This window comes from Emys orbicularis, chromosome 3 (genome assembly GCF_028017835.1).
Source record: "Emys orbicularis isolate rEmyOrb1 chromosome 3, rEmyOrb1.hap1, whole genome shotgun sequence".
Classification (NCBI taxonomy): domain Eukaryota; kingdom Metazoa; phylum Chordata; order Testudines; family Emydidae; genus Emys; species Emys orbicularis.
This window is the reverse complement of record NC_088685.1, coordinates 217,213,555-217,236,339: the sequence shown is the minus strand read 5'-3', so window position 1 is coordinate 217,236,339 and position 22,785 is coordinate 217,213,555. Positions and strand designations below refer to the sequence as shown.

At 46.4% G+C, this 22,785-nt stretch overlaps 1 protein-coding gene across 19 annotated transcripts in view; it reads right to left on the bottom strand.

Moving 5' to 3' along the window:
• Positions 1-7,474: 7,474 nt before the first annotated feature.
• SLC8A1 (solute carrier family 8 member A1) overlaps positions 7,475-22,785 on the bottom strand; it is a 285,766-nt gene continuing 270,455 nt past the window's right edge. For all 19 annotated transcript variants that reach the window (XM_065400481.1, XM_065400495.1, XM_065400496.1 and 16 more), the window contains 2 exons: positions 16,523-16,798; positions 7,475-7,851 (listed from right to left, as the gene is read on the bottom strand). In XM_065400481.1, the coding sequence (XP_065256553.1) occupies positions 7,475-7,851; positions 16,523-16,798 (653 nt within the window). The remainder of the gene's footprint in view (positions 7,852-16,522; positions 16,799-22,785) is intronic.

The following is a 22,785-nucleotide window of genomic DNA, read 5'->3' as shown; positions in this document are numbered from 1 at the left end:
TTTTATATCCTTGAAATTGAATGCCTGCCTCTGCTGTGGTGACTGACTCACTTTATTTTATTTATATCTAGAGAGAGAGAGCGCAAGCGCTTATGTGAGTAACTTTACTTATGGGAGGGATCTCATTGAGTTCAATGAGACATAAGATTAGTTATATGCACAAGTATTTGCAGGATCAGGGCACTCAACTGTGACCTCCCAGGGTGTGGACCATTCCTTCTCAACGACATTGTTCAGTGTGCAGCACAACAGGGCCCTGGGACTGGGACTGAAATCTCTGGGGGTGATTGCACTATTAATATTTAACAATAATAATTACAGCCCAGTGTGGAAATGGTTGATTTTACAAACTAAGAACAGCCTAATAAGCTGTGGAAAGAGGAGATTCACCCTCCCGTAAAGAGCTCTCCCATCGTAATCCATCTCCCTGAGAGGTGGTTGCTCTGTCGGTGGGAGAAGCTCTCCTGCCATCATAGTGCTGTCTACACCAGGGGTTAGGTCAGTATAACTACATTGCTCAGGGATGTGGATTTTTCACACCCCTGAGCGACTTAGTTATACTAATATAGGTATGTAGTGTAGACCACATGTGAGATGGCTCACTTGAGGGTAAGAGAATATCCTTTGAGGTAGGACAGTATCCATGCCAGAGCACCCCATTGTGGCTATGGATTCTTGAGAGATGCCTTTCTAACTTGACTTGGAAGCAGACAAATTAGATAACTGGAATTTGGAAAATGACAGTACAGGCCGCACATTTTTACAACATACCGTATGGAAAGTTTCTGAGTACAGTTGTTCAGAGAACAGCTTTCTTCATATTGTGGAGTCTCAGATGAGCTTAAATCTACATCAAGATACAGGTTCTTTTAAAAAAGCATTTAGACAGATTAGCTGGGAGAGCCCTCCCAGTGCTAATTTAGGCTTTTGTATAATTTGAGTAAGGCAAGCAGGATAAAGCTGAATGTGTGTGAAGCTAACATTCGGCTTAAAGGAAGGCAACAGACTTGCAGCAGTAGCTTGGTACACAGAGGATTTGTTGATTAACTACAATTACAGAGTAGAAATTAAGTGGATGAAATGCAGTTTTACCTGTAACTTACATGACTATCTTAAGCAATGAAGAGGTGAAGGTACTGTTTCAGCTTCCTGGGTGCTAGTGGAACACACAAATCTCTGTCAGGGTGTCTTCCTGGAAAATATCACATGTAGCATCCCTCACTGATATCTCATCGGAGCTGTCCTGTCTTATGGCCTAACTCACTCCATCTTAGTACAGTGTGAGTGAATCTCATTCCTGGAGATTCTCACAGCATGGGAGACAAAGGAGAAAAGCCCTGGCTCTTGAAGATGATGCCATAGTGCCTAGAGAGTCTTGTTTGGACTGAACTGTTGGTTCAGAACATTTGAACTAGGTGAGAAATCCTTCCATAGATTCCAAAATAGATTTATGCAAACTGATGAGACTCTGCCCCTGTGATTCTTCTAGGGCCTGATCCAGATTCATTATAGTCAATGGGAGTCAACTGGCCAAGGGCCTGAAGGAGCTACTCAAGGGGAAAAAACCCCAATGCCTCCCCCTTCCTTTATTATTTTGCTTAGCTTTTTACTCTTTTGAATTTTAGACTTTGCAATTTCTTTACTTATAGAAGTTATTTACTAAACTCTGCTATTTACATGTATGGCACAGGGCTCACAACTAGCAGCACCTCCTGATAGCTGTCCTGAGCATTAGCTCTGCCAGGCATTACACTCCCCTTCTGGCAGTGTCTTTCCCCCATTCTGTCTCACCCTGTGGCCCCTCTCACTCCAGGAACTCAGTCTCCTCTTTGTGGCTTGGCCCTCTGATCAGGTTACTAAGGTTCTCCCCTTTGGGGAAATTTAAAGTCCTTCCCCCCTAGCAATCCTAGGCAGTCTTCCATCTCACTACCCCATAGTGCCACTGCCTCAGTGGCTGGTAGTGGAATGCAGGCCCACCCTCTACACTGGGTTCCAGCCCAGGGACCCTAAAACAAGCAGCCAAGGCCTCTGCACAGTCCTACCCCTTGCTGTTGTTTCCCTGGGAGTCTTCCTACTCATCTGGCTTCCCCGGCTTTCTTGGCTTTCCAGCCTCTCAATGCCCTCCACTACAGGCAATAACTGCTACTACAGTACTACAGTGCAGCAGGCTGTTTACATGCACAAGGCAGGGTAAGGGTTACACCCGTTTTTGTGGGTCAAACTCATTCTGTGTGCAAATGTGTGTATGTAGAAACTGACACCAGAGCGGACAACTTGACCTTTAGTAACTTAACTGCCGCATTACTGCTTGTTAACTAAGGGCCTAATCTTGCTCCCAGCACTGACCTACATGAGAGCAGGATTAGGGCCTGTGTAAGTGAAAGATGGCAATACTAAGGCTACGTCCAGACTACCCGCCGGATTGGCGGGTAGCGATCGATCTATCGGGGATCGATATATTGCGTCTCATCTAGACGCGATATATCGATCCCCAAACGCGCTTCCGTCAACTCCGGAACTCCACCAGGGCGAGCGGCGGTAGTGGAGTCGACGGGGGAGCCGCGGCCGTCGATCCCAAGCCGTGAGGATGGGAGGTAAGTCGAAATAAGATACGTCGACTTCAGCTATGCTATTCCCGTAGCTGAAGTTGCGTATCTTACATCGACCCCCCCCCCCCCATAGTGTAGACCAGGCATAAAGGCTGGTCTACACTAGGAAATTAGGTCAGTATAAAATCCACACCCAAGTGCTGCAGTTAATCCAATATAACCCCTGCTATAGATAGCCCAAGTCTCCCGTTGACCTAGCTACCGCCTCTTGGGGAGGTGGAGTACCTTCATGGACTGGAGAAGCTCTCCTGTTGGCCTTGATATCATCTTCACTGAAGCACCACAGTGGCGCAGCTGCAGTGGTCAGCTGCTGCAGTTTATGTGTAGACATACCCCACTGACGCTGAAATGGTTGACATTGATGGTAGGCCTAGCACAGATAAAGGGCAGTATGTAACCTTAAAGGGTCTAATTGTCTCTTAATGCTTAGGAGGTTTCCATGCATAACTCTTACTGTCTCTACTGGGAGTTACCTAAATCCCTTGCATGTCAACAGACAATAGGTTTCCAAATGCATAGGGGTGATAGCACACTGGGCTGGCCACATGCTGCAGCAATGGGAATGGAAGATGGGAAATGAGAGATCAAATGGGGCATGGAATGGAAAAGCATGGCTACATCTCAGAGCAGAGGCTGCATTAGGTTCAGAATAGTGTTTGCCTCTGTGGCTACAACAGCTGACATTTGCAACTGACTCTTCTTAGGTGTTCACTGGTTCTTCCTAGTCAATGAAAGATACACATGAAGCAAACCAATAAATACAAAGAATGAGGAGAGACAATGAGAGGAAAGATGTCCCATAGAGAATATGCAGCCGCACTACTGTGTAAATCTGAAACAATTAGAAACTTTATTTGTCTGTGTGGCTGTGCACTATCGATAAGGATCATCACAATCAGTGTACTTGCTGCCTATGACTGTGGACAATACACACAAATAAAAAGTAATGAAACCAAACAAATGAAATGAAATCATTGTACACAAAGGCAATCATAATCCTGAACAACCAGAATCAGGCTCTAATGCCCTTTCCCGCCACCCTGCCCCAAGAATAAAAATTAAAAGAAAAAACCCCCACTCTCATTTAAAGTGAAAAATGAGTTTACAAGAAAAAAAATCAGTATATTCCTAGATGAAAATGCACAACAAGATAATTAAAACCTTCCACAGCTTGTTTGAAATGAGTGCAAAATCTCACACCCCCCCCTCCTCGGCCAACCGGGTACACCAATGTCAGACATGCCCTTCCGCTGGATCAGAAGACGCTACCAAGGGACATGCCGGCTGTGATTTAGGGACGGGGGAAAAGTGGAAAAGGAAAAAAATAGCTAGTAGTGCTAATGCAAAGTACTATTCCTGCAGTTCCTTTTTTAGATATTTCATTCATAATATACAAGGAAAGCTTCTCATCAGATGTGAATTGATATCACTCCCTTGGGGTCAATGGAGAGATGCTAATTCACACCAGCTGAGGATTTGGGCCAGTTATTTATAAGCCACTTGCTTGTGCTTTTATTTTCCATTGTTTTCAAATGTGAACGTATCAAAGTATCTTTATTATGCTGAGCTTAGGGGAATCAAATGGGAGGCATAAAGGCTGCTAAGATCACTGTGCTGTCACCCCAAACTTCTTGCTTTTCATTTGTCTTGGTAAAACAATCCTTTAGGAACCAATGCTGCCACACTTCCTTATGCCTTGTCACCTCTTGCTACACAGCTTGGCCCACTGAAATCATGGGGTGACTCGTGGAGTAGGATTGGGCTCTTATAGAGTGGGAACATTGGCCGTGAAATCATCATCTGCTCTGTGCAGAAATGCTTCCCTGCTCTTGAGCACAACTGTGTGGTGCACTCAGTCACAAGAGCTGGGACTGACCCTGCCCTGGCACTTCTATACTGAGGGATGATAACGTCAGGGGTGGAAGTGGGCTGGGAGGTATGGGCTTTGGGGGCAGGGCTTTTGGAAAGCACAGTGCACAGGAAGTGGGTTGTGCAGACCTGCTCTGCCTCCCATGAGCAGCTTTCCTCCCAGGCACACTGAGGCAGCAGGTCCCTTGCTACACCGGACAACTCTGCTGCCTGGTGCATGCTGGGGGAGAGACGGGGGGCAGAGCCGTCATCTGCCTCCTTCCTGCTCCCTTTGGGGCACTGTGCACTCCTGGGGGAGGGGGTGCTCCTGTGCTTCTCTGAGCGAAGGGACAACAATTCTAAGGGGCTCTGACTCAGGCAGCCCAAGCAAGGGAGAAAGGTCCTCAGACTCCCCAGCTTCATCACGACGCATCCATGGAAGGGCAGGGCAGAATCTCCCGCTAAGTGACCACGCCCCAGATTGCAGCCTGTGGGTTGAGAGTCCATGTGGGCAGACCCCTTTGCTGGCTCAGGGCCTAAGGTTCAAACTCAATACATGACTCAGGCTGACAGCCATAGCATCTCAACATCCCGCCCCTTCTTCCCATGCCCATGGCCCCACTGAATCCTGCAACCTGCTCCTCTCCGCTACCCATGTTGCTCCCACCAATGTCACAGCCAGATCCTCAGCACTCTTTGCTCATCATCACGAGTTCAAACCTTCCTGTCCTTAGCTTCAAGGCCCTGCTGAACTCAGTCCTGGCCTAGTTCTGGGATCCTGCCTACCCCACTTGTACCCCTGCTGATCCCTTTGCTCTGTGAGCAATGCCAGCCATGGCTCCCGCTCCAATCTCTTCTTACAGCTCCTTCCCTGATGCCAAGTGTGCATAGAATGACCCCCTCAATCCCAGTGTGTCAGGCCCCACCCTCTCCTGGTTCCAATCCCTCCTGCAGAGCCATTGCGTCCACGGGGAACACAAATGGAAAATGAAAGGGTCATACAGTGGATGAAAATGAAAGGAAAACCAGATCAGCTAGGGTAGCTCCTTCCTCTAGGACCTCTGACAATGTCTGTCTTTGACATGACAACGTCTCCAGGGTGGGGACTGTCTTGCCACCTGTGTATTGTACAGAGCCAAGCACATTGTTGTGGTGCACAACAGATAATAAATAACCACCACAGTAATTCCTAGTGTTAAATGCAATCGCTGCTGGACAATGCAAGATTCATCCTGTATCTGGTGAGAACGCTTTGACCATTGGAGATCTTGGAGACATTACATTCCCCCAACCCCACCATTGGCTTCTTCAGTCCTCAAGTAGCCCTAGATGAGATGCAGTTGTAAAGTCCTGCCAATCGCCACTGGCTTAATGTTCACACACAGGGCTGTAGCTAACCCTCAGAGATGGTGAACAGGAGAACAGAAATGGAGCCCGGGGGTTCTACAGCCGCAAACCCTGACGATATCTGACATCTGTTGGAGCCACAGAAGATGTAAAATAGCCACAATGGGAAAAACTGATGCTTACAAAACCCAGGCATGGTTTGCTTATTCAGGGGCTGGTGCTGCCACTCATGCCCAGGCTGACTGGTACTTAACCCCGTTGTGTTCAAAGCGACTAGTCGTGGGACAAAGTTCTATGCTGCATGAGCAAGGGTGGCAGGCTCTGGCCCTTAAAATGTATGTTAATCTTTATGTACCTGATGCAGAACTTACTGAAGTCAATGAAAGTATTTGCATTGACTTCAGTGAGCTCTGGATCACCCCATATGGGTAAATCCCTGCCCCACTGAAGTCAATGGGAATTTTGCCATTGACTTAATGGAGCCAGGATTTCACTCTATAAGACTTTATGATGCGTTTTGCACAGATTCTTCCCTTTAACATTTACAGCTGCACAGTTCTTTGTTATTGCTTCTTAAAAACCCCTGTGCAGAGTGCTAAAGGGTTAGCCACTTCTCCTTATCCCATTAAGAAAAAAAACAAACCCAAAACCAAACCTGGGTGAAAAGAAAACTCACTCACTTCTTCAGCATCCGATCCACACTGCTGAATGGACTATTGCTATACAATGCTATATACAGATATGGGTTACTTCATTCATGCAAAGTGTTACAAGGACCACAACAGCATTCCCAATCAGGAATATGAGACGGGAGCAACGCACTAGGGTCTGGGCAGGGAATGGACGGCAACAAAAGTAAAGCCCCCAAGATTCTGTCAGAACTAAAACAGGGACTTGAGACAAAGGGTTTGGACAGGTGCCTGCAAGGCACAGCGGGGGAGTGTGGGGTGGGCGGGCTCACTGATTTTGTTTGCAGGGTAGGGGAGAGGGCATGCTGATCATAATACAGCCAAAAAATAAGGAAATGGCTCGCACTGTTCTTGTGACTCTCAGCATGTCAACACTCTAACAACTGAATAATAAATGGGGCATCCAAGCAAGAACAGCAGTGGGGTTTCCATCCTATTGGTAGAAAGCTCTTGAACCCCTGGACTTCCTTCTTCAGTCCAGACTCTTGTTTTCATTGAGTGGGGACAGATCTGCATGTCCTCAATATATGAAGGCAAATAGACTTTTGTAAGAAAGTCATGAAGTCCCCTATTCCTCGCCTTCCCTCCACCACTCGGCTTCTTAACAGCTATTCTGGCCCCGGCATTACTGAAAAGCCCAAATTACATTTCAGATCAATCCTCCCCAGGGGCAGGGTGGGAGCAACAATAAAGTCAGTATCATACGCTCTTGTAGGTAGAGTTGCAAAGATGGCCCTGCATCCATGCCTCCTTTAATATGCTGCAACCCCTGGTTAAGAATCTTGCTGAATTCTTACTCCTACCTAGTACAAAGAATGCTCCAAGCTGCATTCCATCAGCAGGTAAGTGAACATGGCAAATGTCTTTTCTTTTTCCTCTGTTCATTATACACAATGTTTTATCTCTATCTATATCTATATAGCTTTCTATATAGATACATATAGATCTCTAGCAATATATTTACTATCTCTGATTGTTCCTTTAGAAGCCCTTTATGTGGCAGTAGGCTTCCAGAGATGAGAACAATATGTACAAGAGCCAAAGGAGCACAAAGAGGGATGTTGTCAGAAGCTTGGCAGTCCGCGGCCCACCCAGCTCACCTCCAATCTCCGGTCTCCGCCGGTAAAGCAGCACGCCCACACTGATAAAAGCAAAAATGGTGAAGAGGGTGACGGAGAAAGCCAAGGTGCCGGGGGAGACGTAGAACACTTCCCCGTTTGCTGCGTGGTAGATGGCAGCGATGGACCAGGCCACGCCAATCCCCAGGAAAACATTCACAGCATTGCTCCCGGTGACGTTCCCGATTGAGGCGTCAGCATATTGATCCTGCGTAGCTGCCACTTTGCTGGCAAAGGTGTCTGCAAAGCGAAAAGAAAAGCAGTCAGTCAGGTGGCAATAAAATAAGTTGCCTTGGAAAGGGCTACCCTGGTGTCATTGCAAGTCCCTTCCTATTGGAGAATAGAGCTCCTGACAAGCTGGTCTAGATAACAGCTTGGCATCAAAGGTACGTCTCCACTGCAGGTGAAAGTGGGACAGTAGCATGGCTGGCCAAACCTGAGCTAGCTTTAATCTAGCTATAGCAGGGTGTATGTGGTGGCATGAGCTTCAGCATGGGCTAGCTGCCCCAGTACAAGCTTGCCAGGGACTCAGGCAGCTAGCCCATGCTACCGTATCGACACTACCCTTATTATCCCTGCTCACTAGAGTAAAGCTAGCCCAGGCATGCCCATGCATGCACACCTTCGCTTGCAGTGTAGACATACTCCCCAGAGACTGTATGATGGGGCAGCATGCAGCCACCTTTGGAGTGACAGTCAAGGCCCCGTGTGATGAAGTCCAAACCCTTGGAATGAGAAGCTTTCCCTGAGGAGACCTGGACCCAGATCCCACCTCTCAAAGCTCCCTGCAAGAATTAGAGGACCCCAGACAAAACACTTCCTGACCTTTTCCCCCATGTACACTTTCTCCTGAAACATCCCAGCCTAGGGAAGAGGTTTGAGCTGAATTTGATGTTATGGTGTTAATTTCTCTGCCACTCTTGCTCATGTTGAGTAGTCTGTGACTCTGCATTTAGTCCTATTGAACTTAGTAGGAGGAAAGATGGGCTTTGCAGTGAGAACATTCACACATCAGGGTTTTGCAAATATCTGAACAGCTCTAGCCACATTTCTGTGAACTATAACACAAAGGAGACTTCATGATCTCCCCCCGGTGGTCTGTTATCCTTTCTACATAGTGCACTGCAGCATGCAGCAGGAGAGATGCTGTCCATACCACCCTGCAGGGGGATTGCCTGGCCTGTAGGTCAAATTCCCTGGAGTTCCCACTCAGACCAGACAGACCCCCACTCTAGGGCAGGCACCCTTTTAGACTTCATGGACTTCAATGTGTAACCTAATGAAATACCCAAGTTAGCGAAGCCCCTACTAAAAACTCTGGAATGTTACCTATATAGGATGAATACATTCTAAGGGTGCTTAGCTCTGACATAGCGCTGTTTGTCTGCAGACACCAATGCCTTCCAAAGGAAATGCAATGGTCTGTAGCCATTTACAAGAGCAGCAAGCACCAGTTATGCAGCAATGCTGTACATTTATAATGGGCCCAATTCTGCACTCCTTGAAGTTAATGGCATAGCTCCCACTGACTTCCATGGTGCAGGATCAGGGCTGGAGGGCCTCACCCTGGGATGCTCTGTACTTAGTTATGCATGTCCTTTGTGCCGGTGCCTTCCCTCCCTACAGCACATCCCATGCAAAGGCCAGGGACAATTGTAGTCCCCATGACTGAAGAAGCCCAGGAATTTCCCCCTTGTGTACCTGGGGTCAGAAACTACCCCCTAATGTGGGAATTGGGTCCTGGTTCGCTGCATTGGCCCGTGGAGCTAGGTGGGCATGATGGGGGATGTAGGCTGCACCATCCTAATGGATATACAGCGTGCATGCTGGGGAGCTGGCTAAGGCATCCTCCTGTCTCAGAGCTATGATGCATTCACTCTGAAGGCTAGTGGCTAAATGCTATAATCTGCCTCTTGACAAGATGTATAGCTACTGGATATGTATTTGTACTCACTCACATGTGGCAAGCATGGCAATTGCCAACTTATGTCTAAAAGAAATCATATCGAAAAGCCAGTTGGCATGGGTGCATAAGTGCATTTGATTTGCACTACCACAAGGATGAAGCCAAAGCAAAGACACAAAGACATTTCATCAGATGGCATAAAGGCAAGATACAAGAGGCAAAACTGGTATAGCTATAGCCTTTGTGCTTACGCTTTCCTCCGTATTCTCCACATTGACTGCCCAGGAAATCAGACAGGGGTCCTATATTGTAATGCACACACGTAAGAGGACAGAATTAAGGTTGTGCCGACACTTTTCAGGATGGACTGACTTCTGTTGGTGAGCGAGCCAAGCCTTCGAGCTTACACGAGTGCTTCTTCAGGTCTGGGAAACATACTCAGTGCTCTGGCCTACGCTACAGAATTACTTTGGTATAACTACATGTTCACACCCCTAAGTGATGCAGTTACACCAGCCTAAGTGCCAGCGTAGACAGTGCTATGTCAGCGGGAGGGCTTCTCCCACCAACATGGCTACTGCCTCTCGGGGATGTGGATTAACTATGTCGACGAGAGAAGTTCGCCCATTGGCGTAGGAGCATATTCACTTAAGCACTACAGCGGCACAGCTGCATTGGTGCAGCTGCGCCCATGCATCATTTTAAGTGTAGACCTGTCATGAGTACGAGTCCCAGACCTGAAGAAGAGCTTTGTGTAAGCTTGAAATCTTGTCTCGCTCACCAACAGAAGTTGGTCCAGTAAAAGATATTACCTCACCCCCTTGTCTCTCTAATATCTGAGACTGACAAGGCTACAACAACACTGCCTACTTTTCATGATGTCATTCCCTGAGTTCTGAGTGCTTCAGCTTGCAACCTTACCTTGCTCTTAATGAAGGATTTTTGTAATGGAATTGTATACATCTCTTCCCTGTCTCTCCTGAGTCTTCTTCCCTAAGCTAAATAGGCTTAAGACCTGATCCTGCAAGTTATTCCACATGCGTGGCTGGATTTCTGTCCACTGATTTCTATGGGGTTCTGCACGCTCCACTTGCTGGATCAAAACCTCTATCTTTAAAAACTCTTTCCTCATTCTAAAGTCTTTCCAAACCTCTAATGCAGTGGTTCCCAAATTTGTTCCGCCACTTGTGCAGGGAAAGCCCCTGGCGGGCCGGGCCGGTTTGTGTACCTGCCGCGTCCGCAGGTTCGGTCGATCGCGGCTCCCAGTGGCGCGGTTCGCTGCTCCAGGTCAATGGGAGCTGCTGGAAGCGGCGCAGGCTGAGGGACGTACTGGCTGCCGCTTCCAGCAGCTCCCATTGGCCTGCAGTAGCGAACCGCGGCCACTGGGAGCCGCGATCGGCCGAACCTGCGGACGCGGCAGGTACACAAACCGGCCCGGCCCGCCAGGAGCTTTCCCTGCACAAGCGGCGGAAAAAGTTTGGGAACCACTGCCCTAATGATTTCCTTTGCCTTCCTCTGGCCGTTTCCTATTTCTGCTATCTCCTTTCTGAGATGGGGTGCCCAAAGTGAGGGCATCAATTTATTTATTGGCTTTATAATCTTGTCAACCACTCTCCATCCCTTTCTTAAGAAAGCCTATTACCCTCCTGGCTTTCTGATCAACACTGAGCAGAAGTTTGCATTGAACTATCATGCCAGGCTGATGTATTTTTCCTGAGTGCTTGCAATTAAGTTAGAACCCTTCCAAGTATGACTTGCTCAGATGGTTATTCCACTGTGCAGTACCTTGCTATGCTATATTTCTGCTTGCCACCATCTTGCCCAAACATCTAGCTTTGTAAATTCCTCCTGAAGTACCAGGCCACCCTGTCTAGTCTGACTAAGTTCAATAATTTTGTGAATTCCAGATATTTTTTTGCCTTTAAAGTAAAGCATCTCCTGTTTCAATAAAAGGCCTCTATTTAACTGTTCCATCAACAGCTCAAGGCATGGCACTGGATTAAATTTCTTACTGATATAGCTAGTCAAAATTTTTCTATCAAAACTTGGTTTGCAATGGAAAATAGGGTTTTCAGCTCAATGAAAATCTTGGCAGAAAGTGACTGCATTCCTCAAAACACTGGAGGTTTTTAGAGCAGGTGGCACAACCCCTGTTAGGGAGAGGGTTTTCGTCTAGGTTTGCTTGGTCCTGTCTCAGCACAGGGGCTGGACTTGATGACGTCGCAAGGTCCCTTCCAGCCCGACATTTCTATGATTCTATGCCAAGGCCTTAACCACAAAACCAAGCCCCCGCCTCCCTCTCCCTCTCTCCCTCCCCGTCACTTACCCACCAACTTTATTTTCTCCCTAATATTGAGACGCTAACTTATGGCCAGGAAGTGATGCATCTCGTTTAGTCACCTTGCCAAACAATTGCTTTTACTGGAGGAAACTGACCATGCAGTGGCATTAAAGGGATGAGAACTATTTTGTTTAATTATTCCTACAGTTGATTCTTTGCTTACTTAGCTATTAATCAAACAGTGGCCACAGGCCCAATGAAATGAGATTATTGTAATTGATATGGCGCATTCAAGAAACACTAAGGCACTGTATTTTTGTATTAAGAATGGAAATGATTAGGCATTGTTCTGTGAATATCCAGTTGCAGTTTTTAACATATGAAAGATTGTTATTAGGCCAGACACTTTATGTTCTGTATTTTGCCTCTATGTAAGTGATGATGGTTAGAAAAAAGGGCTTAGCTTTTCATTACAAGTCATCTGAATCGGACACTGCACTCCAGTCCACCACACTGCTACAGAGCACAGCCGTTTTCCTCCGGTGTGCACCTGGAGCCTTACAGGCATAGAAAAGTTGTACGTGATATTTAGAGCATGCACTATGGATCACAAAGTACTTGTTATTTCAAATAAATGAGACCAGACATACCCACAAAAAGCGGAATTTTCTGTTTTGTAGCTCAGTAAAATAAATGCAGTTTTGTTAGCCCTTCTGGGACCCGATGGGACTCCTGGTTGCTCCCTTGCACTGAGGGGTTCTGTATGAGCACCCGTGTCATTGGTTTTATGCAGAGTTGCCAACTCTTGCAATTGTATTGCGAGTCTTGTGATATTTAGGGCTTTTCTTAAGACCCAGCTCCTACAGTCTCCGCTTTTAAAAAAAAATACAGTAAATTTCTAGCCCTTGTGGTTATAGAGAAAGGCTTGAAAATGTGATCCTTCCATGCTCTACAACCAGAAGGCAAATAAAACACACACACCCCAGTCTATTTTTGTAAGTTAATATCATGATTTTTTGGGGCCTGACTCCTGATATTTGAATGCTTGGAGTTGGTGATACTATGCATGATCAAAATATATCTCAGCTGGACTAGTTTTGGTCATGTTCTCTTGAAAGTCAATTGTGCCTGGTTGGCCCCGCCCATAATAAGGGGTGGAGGGAACAGTGGAGACATTCTGACACAGGAGACACAAGGCATCCCGGAGCAAACAGGTCCTTAGGATGTAACCTCCAATTTGTGAGTCTGTCCTTAATGAAGGCTTCCTAGCTCACCATGCTTGATTCAGTCTCTTAAAAAAGGCAGAATGCCATGGAGTATGGAACTATAGGAATACTTAGATCAGCTGATAATACTGGGCTATGAAGAACAGTCTCTTCTTTGCCTCTCTTAGGCCCCTTTGCTAAGTCTCCACTAACCATGACTGCTTCTGAGGCAGTCTAATCAATCCGAGACCTATCTCCAAACAACAGGTATTAGAGGACTCTTCAGATGTTTCACTAGAAACACTTCTAGCAGCTATTCACACTCAACAACCTAATTTTGATTCATCTGGATCAAAGCTGAATCTGGTCTCATCAGAGGTGTTCCATGCAGAACAAAGAACCTGAATGCAGAAAAATGTGTGAGAGATCAAGGGAGAAGATTAAAGAAGCAGAAGTTCAGAATGAGAACATGGGATTGCAACTCTGGCGGGGGTTTGAATAAAAGACAGTGATTTTCTACACTGAAAAACTGAGGGCATGGAAAACTTTTTAAAGCTTAAAGAGATATTAGGTATTTTGGAATCTGTGGAAAAGAGGAGTTAGTTATTTGAAATACTTTCCAGGGTACTGAATTGTCTTCTCAAATTTCAGCTCCCTACCCTATTGGATAGTCTAAAAATATTCCACATACCTTTCAAATCTCTCCCAGTTGAACAAGTGTCTGCTTTAGCTGTCTCAGCAAGAATGGTCACATGGTAATTTTAGCAATGCCATTGGAGTGGTATTATGACTATGATACGGAGGAGGGAAAACATACTACTTATGAAGAAACTGATCTTTACTTTCCTCAATATCAGCAGAACTATTCAAAATTGTACCACATGGAATTCTTCTTTCTGGGTTTCCAAGTTTCCCACAAAATTGAAGCTTATTAAAGATTTTTTAAAATCACGTTTTTTTGTAAACTAGGATTTATTTTATCTACACAATCAGTTCAAAAGGATGCTTGTTGAAACGGAGAGGATGGTGTGGGTCTTGATGAGGCTGTGTCAGATAATTCTTTACCACCTGACTACAAAGGGTTGTTGGTTTTTAAACCTCTCCTTTTCTTTTGCCATTTTTTGTTTCCATGTTCGATGGCAAACCAATAGCTTGTGTGTCTATCCCTTTCCATGCCCAAATGCAATGGGCCCAGTTCACACACCCTTCCTCACACTAACTAGCACATGAGCTGTTCCAGTGGTTTCTGTAAGGAGCTGGGTAACTGGGGTGGCGGGGTTGGACGATGCTGGGAGAGGGATTCTGGTGGGAGTGCAATTAGAGTCAGTGATGCTGATATTGTTACTAGGGCATTGTGATTGGGGTTGGGTGGTAATTGACAACATCTGTTATTTGGAGAGAGCGAGGTCATAGAGTGTAAGGCCAGAAGGGACCGCCAGGTCATCTAGTCTGACCTCCTGCCTAGCACAGGCCACTAAACCCCATCCAGTTACCCCTGTATGGAGCCCAATAACCTGTATTAGACTAAAGTATTACAGCCCTCAGGAGACTAAGATGCAGGGACAGGGAATTGCTAGAGGGCATGTGAAAAAAGGGCATGTAAAAGCTACTAGTCTAGAAAGAAAAGAAAGGCAACTGAGTAGTAACATTCTTGGTTCATAAACAGGCTCTTCTCACAAAGGGTCTCAAGGTGCTTTATGCCCATTAATAAACAGCAGTGCAGCACCTCCCCCATTTCTGGTTCTGCAAAACCAAAGCTGATCCAAAACTGCTACTGAGATGAGACACGAGGAATCTTTTACCCCACCCAGTCCATTCCTCCTCTTTGGTGGTTTGGATAATATGAACCTCAGAGCCCATCCAGGCCTGGTTTTTGTTTGGAAAAAATACAATCTGACTAATGAGGTTTTGCAAAAACAAGACACAAGACTCCTTGGCCCATTTCCAATTAGCACATAGCATCATTTGTTGAAATACAGAGCTGGTGATTCCAGTCACAAGCTCCCTTTGCCAACAGGTCTGGTAACACCCAATGCCAGCTGATAGGAGGTAGGGAACATGGTGCTATTGGGTCCATGCCACCCCTTCTTCCTGGTCCTCTCTGAAAGCTCCTGTCAGGGCGCTGGGCAGCTCCCTTCCTTCCCTGCCAGGCTTCTCTCTGCTCCCTGCAGGGGAAGGCAGGGGGACAGGGGACCCAGAGCTGCAGCGGGAAGCACCTCTCTTCCTACCCCCAGCATCCAGCCGGCATGGTGGAACATGACCGGAGAGTGAGATGAGCGAGGTGTAGAGGCTGACCCGGCTGTGATATGGGAGAGATGTACAGCACAGTGCAGCTAACAACTCTGGGAGTCCCTGGTGAGCCGTCTCTGTATGGCTACTGATTCCTTACACCTCTGGCATGTACCCTTTTCTCTGTCTCCTTTAAGCTCCTCTTCACAGGGAGCTCTCCCCAGGTTGCTGCCCACTCTCCTCACTCCTCTGTACCTGCTCTGTCCTTTGAGGCAAGGTGGAGCTGCAGCGAACACAGCATCCAGGTGAGGGTGTACCACTGACTGACATAATGGGGAGACACTATTCTCAATATTATTTTACCTCCTAATGTTTTTGTTCTACTGCAGCTGATGTTTAGCGACAGTGGGACAGACACTGAAAAACGGACTTACAAAAGGGTCTTAACTATTTAAACACACCGTACATAATTTCCAATTATGCCAGATGAAAAAACTTAAGTGTCACTCTGCATTTTGCTAATGGTTCCCAGTTAATGGTTGCCAGTTAAACAGCAGGAGTGTCTGAGAGAAATATGCACTGTGGATCCATGTAAATCCAGAGTAATTTATAGCAATATACCAGATAGCAGAAATTGGAGCTGTATGTTTTATTATCAGTAGCACCAACAGATTAAAATGACAGTAAGAGTAGCATGGCCAAAAGTACTTTCCTCTCATTTCACTGGTTTTCCATTCACTTATATACCAATATTAGTGGTGCAGAAAAAAATCTTTGGGATCTAAAAGAAACAAAGAACGGCTTGCCAGACACAGTAACTATTTCTGGAATGGATTAAGGACACTTTGTTTTAAGGGGATTTTTAAAAAACCCAGTCCAGTGCAGTTAATGTCATACCTACATGAGGTGTAAAAAAACCCAACGTTCTGCAGGCAGTGGAGAAAGCAAAAATGTGGATTGACACATGTTACTTTTGCACTCCATGGAACAACTAGAATTCTATTCCGAGGACGAAAACTTGGGTTTGCTGAAGTTAGGACTGTAAATATCAGTTACAAGTTGTTATCAAAACATTAGAAAGCCTGAAAATTCAAAGCTAAAGCTATACTTTAACTAACCCACAGCCACCACGAAGGGAAACGCACCACTGGGGTCTCCCATGTGGTGTCAGTGTTACTAGTTAGCTCTTCATCCAGACCCAGATTGCAGCCCGCTCCCTCTGAATCCCGAATACACAGCACAGGGGAAAGATGGCAGAGATCATGTCAGGAAATTAAATTACTTTTTTACCTGGCACTGAAGTTCCCAACGCAACAAACACGACTGCAGTCACTGAATCCTTCAGGCCAATGGTGCAGCCAAAATGGGACGCCAAGTCCCCGATGAAAGCCGTCAGCAAACCAATCATTAGGATGGAGACGACGAAGCAGGCCCAGCCATTCCAGTAGTCTGTCGGGGGGACGAAGGCGAAAAGGACCTTCCAGAAGACGGTCAGAAAGTGCATCACATAATCAAAGCAGGAGGGCAGCTTCTCTTCCCCACATTCGTCATCATCATCATCCTCGCCTGGAGCAACAACACCAGAGTCTGATTAAACCCAGAGTTGCACAACTGGGTGTCCCTGCTCCTGTCTAAGTACTTATACAGCCCTTTGTACTGCACTGTTTGAGCCTCACCCAGTCAATAATGGAGTTTATTCTCAACACTCCCCTGTGAAGTAGGGATGTATTATTGTTATTATCACCCCCTTGTTACGGATGGGGAAGACAGGCCCAGAGAGAATAATGGTGAAATTTTCAAAAGCACCCAAGTAATTTAGGAAAGTAAATCCCACTGACTTCCAATGAGCTCTGTGCTCCTAAGTGAGCTAGGCACTTGGGAAAATCCCACGACACTTGCCCAAGGTCACATAGGTGACTGTGGCACAGCAGACAAGTGAGGCCTATATTTCCCAAAGTTGCTAAGCCTTTGTAGTACTGCTGTCTTTTGGGTGCAAAACTTGGGACCCTCGGAGGGTTGCCAAGCCCTGCCCCCACCATCACAAGCAACCCCATCATATAATCTCACTCATAAATGTGTCCAGCTCTCTCATCGGACAAATTAAGTGTTTGCTCCCACAACTCCTACTGAAAGGCTGTTCTAGAACCTTACCCTTCCGATGGTTAGAAATCTACTTCTAACTTCTAGCCAGAATTTGTTCATGGCCAGTTTATCCCCACTTCTTCTTGTGCCACTATTGTCCTTAACCTTAAATAGCTCGTCACCCTTCCTGGTGTTTACACTCAGTGTAGTTATAGAGAACAAATGTATCCCCCCTCCGCCTTCTCTGTGCTAGGCGAAACAAGGCCAGACCTTTTAGTACTCCTCTCATACAATAGGCCCTCCAGTCCCCTGATCATCTACTAGCTCTTCTCTGCACCTGTTCCACCACTGCAGTAGTTGCAACATCCACTCTGTAAGTTGAGGGCCAGGAGGGAAACAGGTTGTTGGTTTACACTGGAAGCCCCAGATAAATTACTAGAGGGGACTAGCTCCCCCCACCAAACAGAACTAAGAATATCTGTTAATGGGAAGAAAACCTGGACATTTGGAGTCTGTGATGGCTCTTGATTTGTTCCAAGGATTAGAGACATTAGAAGCCAGAGAATAGTATCACTGAACTGAACATGGCCAAGAGTGTAGTGACAGGGGCTGGGGAAGATAAAGCTGCTGAAATGGAAGGTAATAAGATCACTGTGTTCTGAATGGGGCTGGAAGAGGAAGGATGTGGGAGGAGTGAACCTAAACCATGCTCAGAAACCTTCTTCAGGTTCAAAATTATTATTAAATTGTGTTAGGAGCTCCAGTCATGCCCCAGGACCATTGTGCTAGGTGCTGCACAAACACAGAAGCTCCCAACCTTCCTTTTGTAGACAACTCTGTATTTTATATGCTTTTATCATTTCCCCTCTTGCTCATCTTCTTTCTGAGGTAACAATCCCAATCTTTTCAACCCCCTTTGGATGAGAGTTTTCCCAGGCCCTTGATCATTCTTGTTGCTCTTCTCTGAACCACTCCAGTTCTACGATATCCTTTATGAGGCGGGGTGCTCAATACTGCACACAGTGTTCCAGATGAGGCGACCCCTCATCTCACTGATTGATAAAAAGGCATTATTAGACAATTCTCCGTATTATTCTCCATCACATGCTTTACGCATGTGAACAGCATGTTAGGTAGTTTGATCGCACTGTGTATTGCACAGAGGTCTCCGCTGAGCTGCCTATAATGATGTCCAGGTCCCTTTCCTGTGCTGATACTGTTAATTTAGAACCCTGTAAGGTTTACGAGTAGTTTAAACTTCCCCTCCCTGCAAAGTGCATTCCTTTGCATTTATCAACAATGAACTTCAGAGACTGCTGCACTGGGGAGAGGGGTAAAACAGGGTCTAGCCAGGGCCAACCCCTTCCCCCCAAGCAACTCCCTGGGCCTAGAACCATGTAGGGAAACCCCCACCAGTCTGGTGAAGTAGACGACCATGTTGCTTTGGTGAAAAGCTGCAGAAACAGGAACCAGCCAGAGACTCCAGCTGGTCAGAGCAGGAGCAGAATCAGCCAAATCTGGATCCTCTGGAAATTCAGAGAACTTGCTACAGTTTTGACTGGACTTTCTCTGTCCTATGCTGATTAGCTGTTTGCTCCAACCCACCATCTCCCTCCCAGTCTCTTCATCTCAGCTTCACTCCTCCCCTGCTCCGTCCCCTTCATTGCCCTTTTCCCAGCAACATCCCTGCTCCCTTTCCTTGTCTTTCCATTTAGGTTGTCCCCTCCGAACTAAACCTGTGACAGTACTTTACCTCTCACCACCCTGCTGCATGATCTTGGGCAAGTCATTTCCCTGTCTGTTCTGTTTAGACTGAAAACTCTTTGGGGAAAAGTCTCTCTCTTGCTATTTTTTTTTGTTCAGCACCTAGCATAATGAAGCCCTGATCTCATCTGTCTAGGTCTTCATGTAATACAAGTAATGATTTAATATTGTTTTGGTCAGCTTCCCTATCCTCCACAAGATGTATCCTTTGCAATCTCTTAAGCATCTGCCATTGAGTTACGGTGCGCCTGCTGCAGAAGCGGAAAGGTGCAGCAGTTCTGTCTGTTTTAAGGGTGTTTGTCATGCTGAAGTGTCAGCATGCCGTCCCCCCCCAGCCCCCCCCGGTAAAGGGGTGATTTGCCTCCTGCCGAACTGGTCTGAATTCTTAGGGGTACTAAACTTCTGCCTGGCAGGAAAGACACATTGCTGAGCTGAGAATTCAGTTCCAGGGTGGGATTTATTCCAACAGCACAATGCACTATAACGTGCAACAGCTCTGACAACACACCAACGTACAAGAGACCTGAAGAGCAGCTTCTCTCTCTCTCAACAACAGATGCTGGTCCTAAAACATATGACCTCGCCCACCTTGTCTCTCTTACATACAAAGAGACAATCTGCAGAACCAAATCTGGCACATTTCCCCCTCTTGACTTCAGGAGGCTGCTGCTCTTCTAATTTCTCTTTGATTTGCCCAAAGCGCTAGTTCAATGGGATCGGAGATAATGTTTAGCTTACTGCGTCAATCCGGGAGGCGTGCTACAATTCAGGGTCAGTGTACTTCCCTTCTTTCCAATGCTCTAGCCTCTAGACTTCAATTTCTAGTCTGTTTTGACATCCAGTCTCCATGGCTTTCCAGGCAGAGGATGCTGACAGGTCTGATGGAGCCCTATGGGCTGGTAACATGCTGACTTGCTCAGGGGGCTCCGACAGCACGGCTTGCATTCCTCAGTATGGGAATTTAAGTTCCAAAGCAATAAACGGCTTCCATGAGTCATAGCTGAACTAACAGTAGCCATGCTTCACTGGTTGAGCAGAGACGCTAAAGGATGCTCTTACAATGAAGGCAGGTGAGGGATGGAAAAGATCAGTGTATGATCTCCAGCTCTGGCAAAGACACCCTGTGTGACCTTTGGTAAGTCACTTGATCTCTGTGCCTCATTTCCCCAGCTGTACAATGGGGATTGTAAATGGCACCTTTATCCCTTGTCTATCTGGACTGGGAGCTCTTTGGGGCAGGACTATCTCTTACTCTGGATATGTACAGTGCCTAGCCCTCTAAGGCCTCAGTCTTGGTCAGGGTCCCTGGGCACTAGCCAAGAGGTGGGAGGTTCATTTCCTCTGGAACATCGACCTAGATTTCTAAAAGCAGCTAGGGATTTTGTGTGCCCTACTTGAGACAGCTTAAAGGGACTGTCAGAGCAGGGACTCAAACTTTCTGAAAATCAGTCTCTTTCAGGCGCCTCTTGTTAGACACCCATCATTCCTGGCCATTTATGAAAAAAATTAAAGACACTGCTTTCTTTTTTTCCTTTTGTTTCCTACACTATGGCCCTATGTGTATGTAGCTCTATGTACACAGAATACCTAGTCACAGCTGCTCCACAAAGACAGAGAAGAGAAGCTCTTGCAAATAGGAAGAAGCTCATGTTTCAGCTTGCAAAGGAAAAACAAATGTAATGATGTCACTTGGTTAAATCACAATGGCAAAAGGTGGTAGCATTTATATCTCCCCTCTCTCAGGGCCGGTGCAAGGAAGTTTCGCGCCCTAGGCGAAACTTCCACCTTGCGCCCCCCCGCCCTCACCCAGCTAACCCCGCCCCCCTGCAGCAGCTAACCCAGCCCCCCACCCGGGGAGCCCACCCCCCCCCCCCCGCCTGGGGAGCCCTCCCCCCCCCCCCCCGCAGCAGCTACCCCGCCCCATGGCAGCTAACCCTGTCCGGGGAGACCCCCCTCCGCGGAAGCTAACCCCGCCTGGGGAGCCCCCCCCCTGCGGCAGCTAACCCCACCTGGGGAGCCTGCCCCAGCTCACCTCCACTCCACCTCCTCACCTGAGCGGGCTTTTAGGCGCCCCCAACCACTAGGCGCCCTAGGCGGCCGCCTAGTTTGCCTAAATGGTTGCACCGGCCCTGCCATCTCTTACACCAAGAGTTGTACAATACACAAGATCACAACTTTTGTGCTGGTCAGAAATTCCTTAAACTGAAACGCAAACAACTAGCCTAAAGTTTTATGGACTGTATTCATTTCCTAATGAAATCAATAGGAGTATTTGCATTGACCTTGATGAGAGCTAAACTGCACTAAACCAAACTGCAATGGGGCATCCTAAGGATGTAGTGAGTGGTAATTAACAACTAGCTTGCGCTTGAAGGGGTAACTTGCAGTTGTCCTTTTAAACATCTGTGATCCAACTTTTCCCTCAGGTGTGCATGGCTAGCAACAGGAGCTGCACGTGGGCATCCAAGCACAGAATCTGACTCTCATCATTTTCCTGCAATGCAGTTTCAGTCTGTGCAACAGAGCTCCAGGCTAATTTCACTCAAATTTTAAAATGCTATGTGCTGCCTCCAGTAATAAAGAATGCAGGCAGAGCAGCAGATGTCTTAGGAATAAGTTCTTTCAGGACATTAGAAATCAAAGGGGCAATAAGCCAAGGAGGACTCAGGTTGACTTCAGTCAGTGAATGATCGGGTCCTAGCTGGTCAAATATATCTCATTTAAAGGAACCATTTGCACTAGCCCTAATGTTTGCACAAGCACCTTTTATCTAGAGAGCCAGGAGAAGGGTCTCTTAGTTGATAGGAAGGCTATAAGTATTGTAATAACGGTGTGCAATTTTCTTAAGCCCCCACTGCTTGCCTGTGTGAGCATTTTCCTTTCCATATCTCTTTATGCAATGGTGGCACATGTTTTGTGTTTAATTTAAAAGTAAAATGTATAAACACTCCTGCAAGGAGTGTAAAACAATGTTGCTGTGCGTTATGTATTTATTTGTGAGCACCAACTAAAACTGCATTCAAATGGTGGCACAACAACATAACAAAAGAATTACTGGGAGCCACTTGTGGTTTAGTATTTGTTCTATTGCTACACATAACAAAAGCAGCACTCTAGCACCAATTGCTAGTGTTGGTAAGTAAGGATGCCAGACTCAGAGTTTGGCTGCCCAATACAGCATTTTTGTCAAAGGATTTTGGAGGAAAAAGCTTATACTGGAAAACACAAATACACCTCCCAAACAAACCAACGTACCTTCCAGAAAAGGAATAGAGATTACATTTTTCAAAAATTTTTGGTGAGTTGAAAAGTTGAAAAAATTTCAAGTAGAAACTAAAATACACTAAATGTTTTGACATTGTTGGGGTTACTAGGCCTATATGAACCAGAGTTCTTCCATGTTTAAACTCTGTCCTTCCATGTTTAACTCTAATCGACCTCAAGAGCCAAGGACAGGAATTGGAATGTGTAAATAGCTAGTTATCAATTACAACCCCCCCCTCATACCAGGTACCAAGCAATAATGATGAGGTTTGCATGTTTTTAGCTGGAGAAGGGGTAATAAACTAAGGGTAAACAGAACCAAATAACTGTTTAGAGGAATGTTACTAACGAGCTAGATTTATAGCCCTAGAATGATTTAACGGCTTAAATGTATAAACATGCCTTCGGTAGAGAGGGGAGGGGGAGTAGAGGGGGAGGTGGTA